At 35.0% G+C, this 17,390-nt stretch overlaps 1 protein-coding gene across 1 annotated transcript in view; it reads left to right on the forward strand.

Moving 5' to 3' along the window:
* LOC117106276 overlaps positions 1-2,671 on the forward strand; it is an 18,915-nt gene extending 16,244 nt beyond the window's left edge. Inside the window, exon 5 of the mRNA XM_033247635.1 lies at positions 83-2,671. Within this exon, the coding sequence (XP_033103526.1) occupies positions 83-200 (118 nt within the window). The 3' untranslated portion in view covers positions 201-2,671. The remainder of the gene's footprint in view (positions 1-82) is intronic.
* Positions 2,672-17,390: the final 14,719 nt, after the last annotated feature.

The raw sequence follows: 17,390 nt of genomic DNA on the forward strand, positions 1-17,390 counted from the left end.
TATAATGTGCATTTTAAATCTTAATTTCTATAAAAGTATGTAACGTAGGCCTTACTAGTATTTTTAATCTTTTATTTTATAGTGGGCACGGACTCTCTGGAATGGGAAATCTTCTCATGCTGTCGTTTGCAGCTATTCCCGCCATGTTTGTAGGAGGTTCTTTAACTGCTATATATATGCATATTACGAACATGATTTAGAGAGAAATACGCGTGTAAACCTTCCGAGCTCAGTAAGAATGTATAATGAAGGAAAGAACTATTAGCAGAAACATACAATTTTGATACAGAAGAAATATTATGTTATTTAAAAAGTGGTGCAATTGTGGTAATTGGGTTATAATTACCCTATATATTTTTAATAATTTTGAGATTGTAATTGGTGAGTAGGAATTTTGATCTGATAATTATAATTCAATAAAATGTAAAATAATTTACATTAATTTAGCACAAAAGTTTTGAAAATTAGAATCTTCCAATCCGCTGCTGTAGAAATATTGTATATAACATTATTTAAAAAACGGTACCAATTATATATTTCAGATAATAACAATCTTATCTAAGAAAACAGCGGTTATACAAAACGCATGTTGTAGCTAAGAGTCACATGAAAAATGTACAGTGATTCGGTATCATTTCTCAATTTGTTAGACTATTTTAAGTACACAGAGAATACAATAATCCAGGAATAATGGACCTTTCCACTAAGCTTCCGCCCCATGGATATTGTTGGTAAGGTTCCACAAAAAGATACCATAAACGTACGTATAAACTCTTGCGTTTGTGGGACATACGTGTGCTTATGCGATAAGCGCGTATCCTAGTGATGTTCTGATTAGCCAGTTGTTAAGCTTGATTGAAGCTCTCGAAAGGTCCATTATGTGGTTTAGTACTACAACACGTATTTGTAGAGTAACCAGTGTTAAATAAATAATATACTGTATTTTTTATAAATAATATTCATAGGCCTTGAATGTTTTGAAAAAGTAAACTTTACAGAGGGCGCCCTTTTAAATAGTAGCTTCAGTGGGGCTATGGATAGTCTGTACTCTGAGTTATTATAACCTTATGCCTTACTACAGTAGTAGTAACTGTTGATCATTATGATCATCGTTCATTCTTTTATGCTTTTAAAATGTGTGAAGTGTCAAAATGTCAGGTGGATTTAGAAATCCACAGTGATCAATCGGTATTACTTTTTACCAAGGTTCTACTAAAAGGTTATACAAAATTTACATCATTTGTTTTTGATTCGCCGCGCGTTAATGACGTAATGTCGCGCAGCTTTAACGTTAATGTAAGTTGAATTTCCCAGGGCACATTATACGCATTTGAAATATTGTAATGTTGACAAATATTGAATGACGCCACAGTAAACTATGTAAAGACTTCTGTTGGGCTTTTTAACCTACACTAACGTAAGCTATAATGACAGTCGCTAAAAATAATCGTCGTTAGAAGATGTATTTTATATTAAAATTCCATGAGAATAAATTATGCAAATAGTTTAAAACCCTTGCACATAAACTGGAAGCATTATTTTTATATAGCGCATGGTGTCGAAAAAACGACCCAAAGCGCTAAAAACATTTCGTAAATTTCTAATTTAATCACCTAGCTAAATTTGAACTTGCAATATTTATACACTGGTTTTTGTTTTTTGGGTCAAAATCTCTAATAAAACAGAATTTACAGGGAGAAACCATTTAAACATTGACGTCTGAGCAGAAAGGCACGGTGTATCTAATGCTTCTTCCACACTTCATGTGTGGCTATGTGATTGCCCTCTATTACGGACATGATGATGTGTAATATCACACTGACATTATTTATAATATTAGGTGTACATGAAATGAGTTTCGTTAGTGAAATGTCATGTGGAAGGAGATCTATGTTTTCTGAATCTAGATGACGTTTTTAATGTCTACTAGAATCAGCAGTCATTTTCTTAAAACCAAGAATCCAACATAATCGGCGGTGATGACTGTTAACCCGGCATTATATTCGTGGGTTATTATTTTTTTTAATTGAAATATAGCAACAACTACTGATTATTTTCGGACAGCCTTTTGATTAATGTTTAAGCGACTGCCTCATGACCTATCTTTGTTGTGCTGTAATTATTAGTTGGCTCATTTTTAATTGGAATTTTTTTCTGAGCATGTTAAAAAAATATTTAATCATGTAGTGCGTGGCGTCATTTTTCGATGTAACATGTTGCAATCGATTTGAAAAAAAAGTTATCAAAACAAATTAGGAGCGGAAATATATTAACGGGTGCAAATCATATTAAAATACTTTCTGTACTGATAAATTGATATATTGATTGATTGAATTTTAATTAATAAGTGCGATAATCTGCAAAAGAAATATTTCGCTCTTGAATAACAAAGAGGGCGCTGTACCATTTGAACAGTTAGTACCCAGAGATGCAATTTGTTGTGGGATTTCAATTACATAGTAGGACTCATTCTGGTCACATTTTCTGATTGAAATTTCCTGTTTGTTTAATAATGTACGGATTGATGTGGTTAGAAAACGAAAATACTCAGATATAACATTCCCAAATTATTTTGGTATTGATAAAAATGAAAATATAATGAGGTAGTACAGTAGTATACGGGTATATTATATAATAATCAAGGATATTCAATAAATGTGAAATGTCTATATTGTTTGTTTAATTTCGTTTTAGATTTAGTTGTGCTACAACTAGATAATATTTTACATACATAGTCCACTCATATTTTTTCAGTTCAAACTTACATCCTTATTCACCTTTTTTTTATGGAACAAACTTACTTACTTACCTACTCCATTTAAGCCTAAGACATCCAGAAACTTAACCTCTCCTCTCTTTAATGTTTTCTTTGCTTGGTGACTTCATAGACTATAGGTTCGCAATGCATGAACCATCCATGCATTATATTCTTTTTAAAAAAAGTAGAAAAAAATGGCGCCCATATAATAAAACAGCTACAAATCGTACTGTAGTCGCGATTTATTTCATCAGTAATAATACTTACTAATTGCTTATGGGTCAATAAATCATTAGAGACACCTTAGAATGTGATCTAATTAATATGAATAAGTTCAAAATGGCTTCCAAGATGGACACTATTATAAACAGCTATATATCAGTAATTACTAGCAAGTTGATTGCTGTTTTTTATTCAAAGAAAGGTATAATCTAATATCCTATTGATTAACAATTAGATTATTAAAAAATTGTCATTTTTATTCCAACAAGGAGCCTCGAATTGTAGCACCAAGCTTACTATATCTAATGTTAATCAATTAGTCATCTGTTTCCATTACTTTTTCTTCATCATCTATCAATTTGTCTACTTTATCACATCGCTCCACAAGCTGCTTAGCCAGGGGTGACGCCAAGAATTCTCCGACGAGGGGTACAAGCTCCCCGACAAGGCGGTCCACACCTCTTGGACCCCCGCAGCGCCGCCTACATGTGCTTTGCTGAGGTAAATGCCAACCCAGAGCGTCTGCAACTTCAACGTGTTAGTTCATCTGGAGCAGCATTCATCATTGCCATGATTGGCACCACTTATGTAGCATCTGAGATTCATTCCTCTTTAATACTCCACTCCATAACTTGAACTATGAATAAAGCGGAGATAGTTGCTGAGGCGTCACAAATGGTTTATCTCCAACAATTTTCTTTTTGAAGAGTTTACGTCTAAAGCTGTCGAGTGAATTCATGAACTTGATCCAAACAGAATAGCCTTAGTTTCTTCCGAATTTCACAATGTTCGGATTTGGCTTGAGCAAATCGCCTTAATACATAATCTAAACTTCATATTCAGGTGTATATATTATATAAGATCAGAGGGCAGCATAAGCTGAAATCTTTGTAAAAGAAATCAGTGAAACAGTAAAATAGTTATAAGATCTGACATGAAAATAAACATGCATAGATATACACAATCAATGTATTAAAATTATTAAAATAGCTAAGCCTACTTTCCAACATTATTAAATTGGACTTATAATATTGTATTATTATTTTATTAGAATTATTAAATTTTTATAATTGTTAAATTTCGAATGAAATTGACTCCAACGAACTATATTTTACTTAGAATTGTTAATGTTATCAATCATTTTGGGGATGGTGGAGCTTTTCCATCGATGTCTGAAGCTTCTATTGCGATTGCGATGGGAAACATATCCCGAAACAGTTTCAAAGAGGCTCCTTACCGGACTTCATCATTAATGACCCCCTCCAACAATTTCTGGAAAGCCGATTTCTACCGTTGCCAAAAATGGAAATATGGCACCTCTAGATCAGGGGAAATACATCAAAGACAGTGTTTTTAAGTTTTATTATGGTATACATCACACATTATTGAGTCTGTCTCTTATACACATCTAGATGTGTATAAGAGACAGCACCACTGCTATGGATGCCTGGAAATAGCAGTGGCAAACATCTAGAGCCTCTACCAATCCCCTCAAGGGCAGACACAGAATTTAAAGTTAGTTGAGATATTCATCTTACCTACCTCGGTGGCATGGGTGCAGATCATGGGGAACGGGGGAACACGCCCGATATATTTAAGGGGGTGGGTGGTTGGTCCCCCACGTTTTGACCGCAATGGAATTTCATAAATAAAGATAATGCCAGAAAATTGTTAAAATGAACTGCATAAATGACCAAGGTTTTAACGAAAAAGAGCTGCTGTACAAAGACACCGGTATTACTAACGTCTGAATTACCTATAATACACGAATTTTGTTATAATTTGAGATGTAAGCCTATAAGAAAAAATAAAAGATTTTTGGCACAAGATATAGGCAAAGTAAGCAAATACATTAAAGACAATTACCGGTACGTTTTATTTTCTATGGTACAATATAGATTAATTAGATCTCTATGATAGTCGAAAATCGCTGATAAAAGATCTTGGTGACGGTAAATACATCAAAGGGAATGTTCTTAAGTTTTATTTTCTATGGTAAGCCTAATGTACATCAAACATATTAATTGGATCTTTATGCTTGCCGAAAATCGCTGATAAAAGACATGGTCATGTGATTTTTCCCGACTCCAACCCCCAAAAGTTTATAAATAGTCAATTGTTATTTTATATTCATTTTAAACAAACATTTTAAAATCAGTCTTGTGCTAATTATTAATTTAAGGATTGTCAGTCAAAAAAGTTGAAAAGTTAAATTGTACATAGGCAATACAAAAACAAGCGCATGGTGGATTTTCGTTTAAATTTAATAACATTAAACATTAATAATTAATTCGTATAATTTATAGGTATCAGTATAAATTTATTTAAAAAAGTAATAAAAATTGAGAAAGAGTGGTCCGGCCAAAGCCGGTGCTGCCGGTGCGGTTCCAAAGGCCCTGCGAAAATTATGTTACTACTTCAGCAACAACTATACTATAGTGCGGCTGAGATGGGTGTATAATCATGGTTTTGATGTAGGTAAACACAACACAACAGTTACGGAATAGCTAAGTGAGTACCACATAACATGCATTGACATTTTTAAAAGTGGCAAAACGGGGAACTAGCCCCCTGTTCCCCATACTGGATCCACTCCTGGTGGGGCTGAAGTGGATGTGACCTCACGGCTTTGAGATAGGTCAAGTAAATTAAATACATCAAAGAAAATGTTTCTTTAGTTTTATTTTATATGGTACATCACTCATATTAATTAAATATCTGTGGTTGCCGAAAAATTCCTGATAAAAAATCATGAGAAATTTCCTGGTGCTTCATTTAGACTATATAATGGTGATGTGATGATGATGAATTATACTATATAAAAGTGTCATTCCTGGCCATCTAAAGGTAGGCCTACTATTTCTTCAAATTTTCTCATCTCAGCCCCAACCATGGTGGGGCTGAGGTGGCCGTAGGCTCTCGGCTTTGAAGTACGGTAAAGTAAATACATCAAAGACAGTGTTTTTAAGTTTTATTATGGTATACATCACACATTATTGAGTAGGTCTCTGTAGTTGCCGAAAATCGCTGATAAAAGATCATGAGAACTTGTTGGTACTTCATTTTGACTATATAATGGTGATGTGATGATGATGAATTTTACTATGTAAAAGTGTCATTTCCGGACACCTACAAGTAGTATTTCCACGAAATGTCCCCCACCCTCCCCACACCTTTCAAAACAGGTTTGCACCCTTGCACGTACCCCTACCACCAAATCCTGCATCCGTCCCAGAACTTGTTCAGCCATTTTACTTATTGTATATATACAATTGCTAGGCTTATTTAAATTAAAGCAAATTTTACGACTCGTGGATCGTTTTTGAAGTCACTATATAAATATTATTACACTTTATTTAATTAATTAAAATGATTTAGATATAAAAATGGTAGAATGTATAAATATACAAAGATTTCAAGAACATTAACGGCATTAAACTTCAGTGTTCCTGTGGCTATTTTCATCAAATATCCTGGAAGTATTACCACCTGTGTACGTAGCAGAGCGTGAATTTTAAAATTCCAGGGAACCTCGTGACATGACGACGGAAATGGTGGACAAGGTGTATTTTAGCACAAAAAAAAAAAAAAAAACCCACCATATTTGGTAGACGCAGGCTATATTCGTGATGTACGTATCAACCAAACTACTAAGGTAGGCCTAAGCATTATTAAGACAACATGTAATTTTCAATACTTTGAGATTTTTAAGTTTCGTTACCCAATAATACGAGTCAGTTTCCATGTAGGCGTGCATGACATGGAGTAAATAACACTCGGACGGACGCTGGGGTTTTTTCGACAAGACTTTTTAATGTGTTTTTAAGGTATGCATTTTTATATATTTGTGCGCTTCAGTGTAAAGTAATAGTTAAAAAAAAGCATGTTGTCTCCTAATTCATTTTCATATCTTTTATTACACAGATGGTACTTGGTTGAGCGTTCTTGTGGCTATTTTCACTTAATATACTGGACGCATCACCTGTGTAGACTTCGCTAATTGAGCCACGTGAACTAATGAGGGATGTAGTCAATAGGATGTATTCTTGCAGAAAACTCCATAATTTGCTGTATTATAAGGTATTTCCGTGATGAATATATCAACAAAATTACTAAGGTAAGTGTCATAGTCAAATATTTGTAAATTGATTGTTTATTTCAAATGCCTGTTACACCAAACAACACGTGTTTGTTTCTTTGTAGTGTGTGTGCATAGTCAGGTCTAAATAAACTCGAATGAGCTGGGCAATTTCGACAAGAACAGTTGTGATATTGAGCACTGCTTTCCAATAATTTCTTTCCTAGACCACGTTAGATTTGTTTCTCTTTTGTAGGAGTTTCACCCACTTTTATTTCATTTATTTTTTTTTTTTAAATTTTCATAACATTGTTTGCACATAAAACAATAACAAACTGACATATCAAGCTAATTAAAATACAGTAATCATTTTAACATTATTTTAATATGATATTGTTTAATAAATTTGCTTTTTTAAAATAAATTTAATGATAGAAACTTGATAGAAGCTTAAATATTTTGTACTTTATTAATTCCTGTTTTTCCCATTACAAACATAGACCACGAAAATCCCTAAAATATTGGTTTTTGGAGCCTCTTTTTTTACAGCGTCACAAATACTTTTTTTCACGAACTATAACGTTTATTAAGCTAGAGTCTGACAAATTTGCAGCGTGAGACGGCGAATTCAACCCAATTTCAGCCATCTTTTTGTCTTTAAACGGGCGTATCTCGCGTGTTTGTTGTCCGATTTCAGTGGGGCATGCGCAATTCGACGTATTATTTGTTAAATTATTACATATGTAAAATTCATTTTGATGGCCCTCTAATTTTCACGGACCATTCAATTTTATCCTGTCAACTAAGTTTATCTCTCAAACTGTTGTTTAGATGGCACACGCGGAACGGTGGTTGTTCGCTCGAAAAAGGCTCTGTCTTTATACAATAAATACACGGTGTTGTAGTAATATTTTGATAACCTGACTTGATTAAATTAGTTGCGGGATGTTATAAAGATGACAATGGTGTGATTTTTGATTGATCGTTTTAAAATTTATTTAATAATTTGTTTTATATAAAATGAAAATGAAACAAGAAATTAATTTACAGACGAACAAAGTATTATCTTTATATTATAATATATTATGCATATTTTGTTAAATCACAATACAAAACTAAGATTTCAATTGTGCTAAAAAAGACATTAAATACATCACAAAACGCTTCAAACACCGGAGCGGCTGGGAGCGTCGCCACACATCCCATCGTGGCCCTTTGCGGCTCCCAGCGCCTGGCTCGGGCCTTCGGCCCCCTTCGTTACGCCACTGATCCTTTGTAGTTTCGCATTTACAATTTTCGCACCACCCCAGATGGGAACACCCTACACCAATCAATACAGTCATTTACATAACCGTCGGAAGCATGTTGAAAGTGGTCCGGCCGTTTGGGGACGGGAGGGAAGGGGCGCTTAAAACATTTGGTTTTGAAATTGCCACCCCATTTTACGGACACATGATTTAAAGTTAGTGGGGTCTGAGAGCATATCCACCCTGCCCTCACCATGAAGTGTACACTTTTTTGGCACTTTTAAATATCCGGAAATAGATGCTGACAGCCTGAATAGCCGGTACTATTCTCTCTTAGGAGACTGCAGCCACAAGATAGCATGGAGATAGTACGGTATGACTCAAGACATAGTTACCAACCGTCTCGCATCGTGCGGGACGGTCCCGCCTTTCAATGTGATTCTGTTTGAAACACGCATTTTGCAAAAAACAGGAATTGGTTTTATTAAAAATATAAAAACGGTCATGCAGTAACTTGAGTCATTAAAAAGTATTTACCTGAATACTTAATTCACTGACGCGTTACTAAAATTCGATCAGTATGCCTATGCATTTTTTGTTTGTTTAAGTAATGAAATGTTTGTGTACATTATAGTTTGGGTGCTCAAATTAAACGTAATGTACATTAAAACACAAATTGTACGTGGCTCTATTAAAAACAAACACTACTTGAAATCGTTTTAGAACAGCTTAAAGATGCTTAGGTGGCGTACCTATAGGGCTGCTGGGGGAACGCCCTCCAATTACTCGAAGCCCCCCAACCCCTCCCCAAAAAACATGGTTAATTTGCTAAAAAGCACATAAAAACAGCTTATTTTGCGAGTTTTCGACTCCTACCGGACCTCCGCCTCTGGACCCTGGAGGGGGGCCCGCGCCCAACCCCCCCTCCCTTAACCAGCCAACTGGTGTAGTAACGCATTTCAAATATGTAAAGTTAGTAACTATGCAAGAAAACATTACACCTACAGTATATTCAAAAAAGAGATATATTAAAGGCCTAAATATCCCTTGTACATAATGCTAAAGAGGATTATTATCACGCTGTAGATGAGTTCTTGAATTGTTATTTTTTTTTTCATTAAGTGCTGTGTTTGCTTATGCTAGGCCTTATACGGTACCGATTACACTTTAAGGGCCGTCGGAATCGCATCGGCCACATGCATCCTTAATAAATGAATGGCCCACTTTAGGGGTATAAATTTTGATTGCAAGTAATTAGGGACGTCTTGACCCGTATACCTTTGTGTGGTGGCGAAAATTTGCCTGACTCCAACCCCCAAAATTTTATAAATAGTTATTTTATATTTATTTTAAACATTTTCAAAATCAATCTTAGGCTAATTACTAAATTTAAGGATTGGCAGTCAAAAAAGTTAAGTTAAAGTGTACATAGACATAGAAAACAAGTGCATGGTGGATTTTTGTTTAAATTTAATAACATTAAAAAGACATTAATAATTAGTCTAATTAGTATAATTTATAGGTATCAGTATATAATTACTTTTAAAAAGTAATAAAATTGATAAAAAGTGGTCCGGCCAAAGCCTGTGCTGCCGGTGCGGTTCCGACGGCCCTGATTTATAAGTAGCATGTATTTAAACACATTATATAATACAATGTTGCTAGACCGTAATCTAATAATTTTGTTTATAGAGTATGTATATCAATCCATCTGTAGCTATATTTATATTCTGAATACATTTTCACTCTTGAATAGAATTTTCAAAATAAGATCCATGAATCTGCTGTTACTGGATATGTTTGTATAATTTGGCGATTAATTCATCAGTAATATTGTTTCGCTATACCCAATACAACATAGATATAACCTTTTCTTAGTTGGTAATGGTCTGTGCAGTAATTTGAAGTTAAATTCAGCTGTCTTCGGTGTCTTTATCTCTTTAGTCAAAACTGTTTCCCAATCAATATTGGTATCTGTAAATATCTCATTCCATTTACCTTCACATTTTGGGTTTATTGATTAACTTTGTCTTGTCACCCTCCCATCTTTCGAGAGACTTAAATCCAACAATAATATTAGCCTTAAAATTGCTCTCATAAATGACCCCCACCTCTAAAGAAAAAATGCTGCTTACTATTTACTTAACATCTGTACATTTTTTTGCCAGCTAAAATTTAAAAGCACTTTAACATGCTAAGGGTGGTGGGTGGGGGACGACCTTTGCCGCCTATGAATCCACCCAGGTGTATCACCTTAGGTAGGGTCCTGGGATTACGCTAGAGTGGAGTCGGATGCTGACCCTTGAAGATTTTGCATTTTTATTGAGCCATGCAGTTTTATGTTCTACTTCATTTTTTAAACACTTTTGTTTTATGTGAAGCGAATAGAAGTCTTTCGCATTACGCGCTATATAAATGTAACATTATTATTATTATTATTATTATTATTATTATTATTATTATTATTATTATTATTATTATTATTATTATTATTATTATTATTATTATTATTATTATCATCATTATTATTTAAAAACTCTCTGTGAAGCCCAGTCGAACTATAATTTAGAAAGACCTTTGCAAATGAAAGTCAAATTACCTTTTAAATAAATAAAAACATGAGCCAATGATAATTTTGTTTATAATGTTAAAGCATGTAAGATCTGGTAAAGAATAAGGTACAATATTTAAAATATAATGACTTTTCATTAATTTTTTATACAAGGATTACCCCATATGATTTGTTTACACGCACTCAAATTAGGATCAATTTTATTGATATACGCTGGAGGAATTTCTTTCCAATATGCTGCTTCTTTACTTAACAGTGGTTTTACCCACGATATAAACAAGGCTGTGCATATTGATTTAAAATCAGGGGCATTAATTCCTCCATTTTTCTGCTCGTTTTGTCTTTTCCTTTTTCGTTGTTCCAGATGAACTTGACCGTTTTTAAAATCGAGTTGGATACTTCAAGTACGCTAGTTATATTAATTTTGAGAGGCTACACTTTTTAGTGTAGTCGCCCTGGCAAAAAATGTTAATTTTCTCATTTTCCAACATGCTAATGCAAGGGCCGGCGGAACGTTTTTGTAAAGTGGGGGCCCCACTAGTAATAAGAATGGGAATATGAATCGGGGGATCTGGGTTCAAATTTAGTGGGTGAGGGTCAATATTTACCCCAAAAACCCCAAAAAGGAAGAGGTCAAAACGTAATTCTAACCTACGAGTAACGTGCTTGGAACTTATATGTAACTTATAACGAACTTATCTCCAACGTATATTGACGTATGTAGACGTATTCCAGATGACCAGTAAACTTACTGAACGTGTTTCTAACTTACAGTTATCGTATAATGGCGTATAAGCAGCATTTAGGGGAATAAGTATATTAAAACGGGGTGATGTCAATACGGTGATACAGATACTGCGATGTCTAATGCGATTATGATTTAAATCGACGAGCGGCAGCCTTTTTATAGGCTACGTCACATGATAATCGGCGATACGCTGCGGCACGCTGTGCATAAGGTAGACTATCGCTGGGCATAAGTTGTGAACCCCGGCAACACGCTAAGCATTCGTTCGTGTAAGTTTTCTATAAGTAATCAAAACATTCTATATAAGTTACTAATACGCTATTTATACGTTTAATACGCTATGAATGCGCCCAAAGTTGAAAGAAGGCATCGAAAATTCAGCGTATACCAGCGTTTTAGAGAAATTTTGATACGTTTGGCATACGCTGACTAAATCGTCAAGGTGTGACAAGGCCATAAACGCTGCCAATACGCCATTATACGATAACTGTTGTAGAAACACGTTCAGTAAGTTTTGTGGTCGTCTGGAACACGTTAATATACGTTGGAGATAAGTTCGTTATAAGTTACATATAAGTTTGAAAATACATTTTGACTTTTGTGTGTCAACGATCGCTTAACTTATAGCCCGCATATGCGGAACGACGAGCCATGCGCTGGAATACGTCGAAAAGTTTTGTGCATGCACACAACTTTTTCGACGTACTCGCCGTACTAGGACGTGTACCAGCGTGCTTCAGCATGCTCTTAACTTATACGAAACTTACCAATAACTTTAGCCTGGTTCTCACGAGAGCCCTCGTATCCGGATCGGAAGCTTACCGTTAGCCCTACCGTTAGCACCTGCGTGAGAATGCCCGATCGGTTAACGCTACCGTTAGCAGTATCCGGATACCGCTAACGGTTAGCAAGCGCTATCGGTTAGCAAGTTGAGTGCGTTTCTATCATCAACCAATCACACGTACGCGTTTACAATTTCCAGTTTCTTATTGGCCAGTGATTCGATCATCATATTTTTGGTATCCGGATCGGGATTTTTTTCGTATGGACGCACGTGAGAACATAGCCTTAATCGACGTACGCCAGCGTATTCGCCATTTTTTCATACGTCGGCATACGCTGGCTAAATCGTCAATGTGTGACAGGGCCATAGATACAGACAGTTGATTATTTTTTTCGGGGTTATCTGTTTTTATGACTGTCTTCTAAACACGGTGCACCACCTAATGACAACGGTGGCGGAAGCGGGGGTGGGGGGAAGCGGTCATTGTCCCCTCCACCTTTTCTACTGGGAGCCTGGCCTCCCCACTTTGGTGACTGTTCCCAGCACCAGTGACAAATATTTTACGAACCCTGCAATTGTATTAGTATTATTATTTGCTTCTTGTGAATGGACCTATTATTATACAATACAGATTTTCTTTTTTCATTAATTTTCAAACGAACATTACAAGTTCCCTTTTTGAGTTGAGCAGCCAGATGTTGATTGACGTCTGTAAACGCTCGTCTGTAAAGTTTCCTTTCCTCGAGCATAAAGAAAAAAGAATGGAATCGCCCGCCTTGCGTGAATTCTGTACTTAGTCATAGGGCAGATTTTCGAAATTTTGGACCCGCCACATTTAAAGTACCCATTTCCGGGCTCATAGAATGGTACCGTAATTTTTATCCATCAAGGGAAAAGTGAAGCATTCGTCGGAGAATGCTCCTCATTATAAATAATTCATTGTGATCTTGGAAGCAATCTTGACGAAGTTATATTATAGTAGCTTAATGCCTATAAAGTAACTACAGTATTAAAATTTACTAAGCTTCGTCAAATATCCGTAGCTTCCATTGAGAAAATCCCCTTGGCCCCCACCTGGAACCTTGGCAGCCCCCTCTCCCCAGCCTAGATGCTTGCTTCACTCGCGTACTTGAACTTATGACATGCCGTCCCCCAAATTTTCAAAAACGTTCCGCCGCCGTTGCTCATCAACCGCTTTAGAATAATGAAGATCTAGGCCTTTACTAAAGACAATGTACAAAGGCATCGCCTTCTATAGAAACACCACACATCGCGACATTCTTATGGAAACTGAGAGACGAGCTTTGTTGTCCCGAGATGAGCCTCCTCTTGTTATTTTCCTTGTTTTTAAATATGCAATATTTTCAAATAATGATTCCATATAGTTTGGCTTCCAGGTCGGGGTTTCAATCCCTCGTTGTGCATTTCGTTTATGTCCTTGAACAAGGCGTTATCTGCATTGCTCTCTCCACCCAGGAGTATAAATGGGTACCTGGTGTAATTGCTTGCTCTTGTGCTGACTACCAGCAGCAACACTTAAAGCATGTGAACACAATGACCATGTAAAATAACTGCACGTTAAAACCTCAAGGAAAAGGCGTATTATAAAGTTGTTTTGCATGTACTGATTTCTATTTCATAATTTTAGTTAGTTATTGCCATTCCAAAACCAGCTTACTGTTGCTATGTTAATCTGAAAAAAAAATACCATAAGAATGTGGCAGAAAAGTACAGAGAATAATGTTTTTTTACTCATAACTTTGGCATTAGTAAGTCGATTACAGTAAATGACCCATCATTAAAAAGCTTACAATGCGAGAATAAATCCTGGGATGGCATGCCCCATTATTAGATAATTTTATATGTTCTTTAATAAGCTATCTTATAATTAATTAATTATAATTAAGTTATAATTGGAGACCTCGAGACCAATATTTGTACACTGAGTATACAAAATCAATCGTTTGTTCGTGGTCTAAAAAAAATCTATCAAATCATATTTAACATGGTTGGTGAAGTACTTGAAATGATACAACTTCATCAAACAAAGTACTATAAAAGCATTATCGTAAGACATCAAAATACAGTAGAACCCCTCCTTTGGGACACCCCTAGTATTAAGAGGACACTTCTCGGTGACATGAGGGGCAATATATTTTTTAACACTACGGCCAACCTCTATTAAGGGGACGGGGACACTTTCTAAGTGTGCCAACTTACTTTCTTTCCATTGTATCGCAACAGCTATTGCAGTATTTTAACACCTTTTGAGCAATAAACCAGAATGTTCTCCCCTGAATCCTTTGAGTAAACGTCGTTATAGGCCTACTGAATGTGTAACTTTATATAAGCCAATCTTGTCAATTTTGACCCGTAAACTTGGAGATTTAAATAAAATAAGGAATATTTGGTCATTAACACTGCGTCATGAAATAATATTGGGAACATTTTATTATTAGTACAGTATTTTATTATCTATATTATTTACCGTATACTGCGCCTTTTATTTGTAGATACAAAGCGCTTCTTTTTCCCTGGTCATTGAATCCTCATGTTTTAAGTGTTGCTGTTAGTAAACATTGCAGGAGTAGTCAATCCTACCAGGTACCCATTTATACTCCTGGGTGGAGAGAAGTGATGGTTTGATGAAATTGGGAGGGCATAACATGTACCATACAGATATGCATGGTCTACCTACCAGCCCGACAAGACATGTGATTACAGGAGAATCAATGCAGATATAATGCAAGAACACAGAGAAATGTACAGTACAGCAAGGGACTGAAACCCCGACCTCGAGGTTGGGAAACCATCCGTTTTCCCCTGCACCAAGCTGCTTCTACAACATATAAGACTGTTATTGTTTAAATTACATTTGTGCTGATTTCATATTATAAATGAATTGTTATTTGCATTGCAAGTTTTTGCTATAAATTAGTTCTAATTCTACTTAACTGATTCTTATGTCGATAAAGTTATACAGAATGTACGTCAACGTTGTATGAAAAAATGCCAAAAAACCGATATTAATAGAAGTTCTCTGTAGTAATTTATGAAATATGTGATTTCTTGTATCTGAATTTAATGTCTTAATGTGCAAAGAAAATAGTCTACAATTTTATCAATTTGTCACCTTTGGAAAAAAATGCATTCACCAATCACACTTGTACTACATTTTTCTAATCTTTTTTATCTTCTCGCTTCTTTTTTCGGTACTGATATTTTTTTTTAATGTCGTGGATCGGATACCTGTATTCTATACTTTTAATTATTTCATTTCGTCTGGTATACATCGGTGGCGTGCTTGCGCTGTACGGGTGCACTTCTCCTTTATATAAGATAAGATAATTGTACCACAATTAAGACAGATAAGATAAGATAATTGTACTAGATAAGATACCTACTTAGTGCGTAAATGGCTAGAAGAATTTTGATTTCAAAGAGGATTTTAATATTGTTTTGTTTCGTTGTATTACTTGAAGCAGGTAAGAGTGAAATTACGTAATTTCACCGTTCCCTTCTTCAAGTCTGTATTTGCTTCAGAATTGTAAGTAGATTAAATACGATAGTGTTCTTAAATATAGGCCTATTATTAAAGCATTTGTTTTTAGGCGTATCTGATGTATCGAATTGAATACTATGCAGGATAGATACCTTGTATGTTTAAATACTATGCCAGGGTAGATGCTGTTTACATTACATTATATTATGCATGACTGTAATCGTAAGATGCATACGCTTGGAATACGCTTAAATAACATTTGACTATTTGTGTTTACGCTTAGTGATCCATGTATTTCTTTTAGAATTGATGATGAAGATCGTTGGGATGTTTCAACAATTAAGTTGATTAGCCACGATGCGAAATTGTGTAGTGATTGATCCAGGTATTGCTTGTTCATCATTATTAATGCTATGACGTTAATCTTAATGATTAAAATTTCATATTTATAATTATGTGCTATTTAACCATATATGAAATGAGATTAATTCGTAAAAGACAAACAGTTTAAACCGTTTAATGGTCAATGTTTTGCCAGTGTAGTTTCACTGGGTTGTTTACTTATTGGCGTTTATAAAGTGAAGTGTTTTGCCAATATGCGTTTTTATGCCTTACTTAAACTTGCATTGTAGTTTCACTGAATTGTTCACTGATTGACGTTTACTAAAGTTATGCTTTGCCAATACAATATGCAATTATATTATGCAATTAAATACTGAGTGTCATGGTCGTACGATACATAATAATATTCTTGCATGTACATCTATATATCTTTGCAGGGCTGTTTCCTTTGCTAAGTTATGCGATCCCTAAATAAAGTTTGAAAGTTATCAAGTATTCGTTGTGCTGCATCATTTTGTCTATACCAATTTGGGGTTCAAGACTCGTACTCCTAGTGCGGGGTTGGACGACTCAATCCAAATCAATCTCAGTGCAATCCCCGAACCTAACAACTGGCGTCACGGACAGGAGAGCAAATTGGTGATAGCAGTGTTAATCGTCTACACTGTGTCTCGCAAAATGATTCGGAAGCAGTCTAGGATCGAGTTCTGAAGCAATACGAGGTTTTATATTATTGAATTATATTTTTTTCCCATGATTGAACTTATTGATATCGAAAATCTAAAATGTTATGTTATTGAAAGAGATACCTGCAATTTATACGTCCTTAAGTGTATAATTGATAGTTTCATTTTCATATAATGATGTTTTTAACTGTATGATTGATGCATTTCATATTATATCAGTTGTCCATGTCTGGTATATCTAATATCCAAATTATCAATAATCGAGTGAATTGATTGCTTAATAATTTGTGATGCATTTGTGTACCCGGTACATTCTATATGAGACGTTTACATGCTTTTGTGAATGCCCATGACATGCATTTAGATCAATGATATAATTGTAATATATATATATATAATATATATATATAGGCCTATATATGTATATATACATATATATATATATATATAT

This window comes from Anneissia japonica, unplaced genomic scaffold, assembly GCF_011630105.1.
Source record: "Anneissia japonica isolate Jap-2015-1 unplaced genomic scaffold, ASM1163010v1 scaffold1356_len1145284_cov175, whole genome shotgun sequence".
Lineage (NCBI taxonomy): Eukaryota > Metazoa > Echinodermata > Crinoidea > Comatulida > Comatulidae > Anneissia > Anneissia japonica.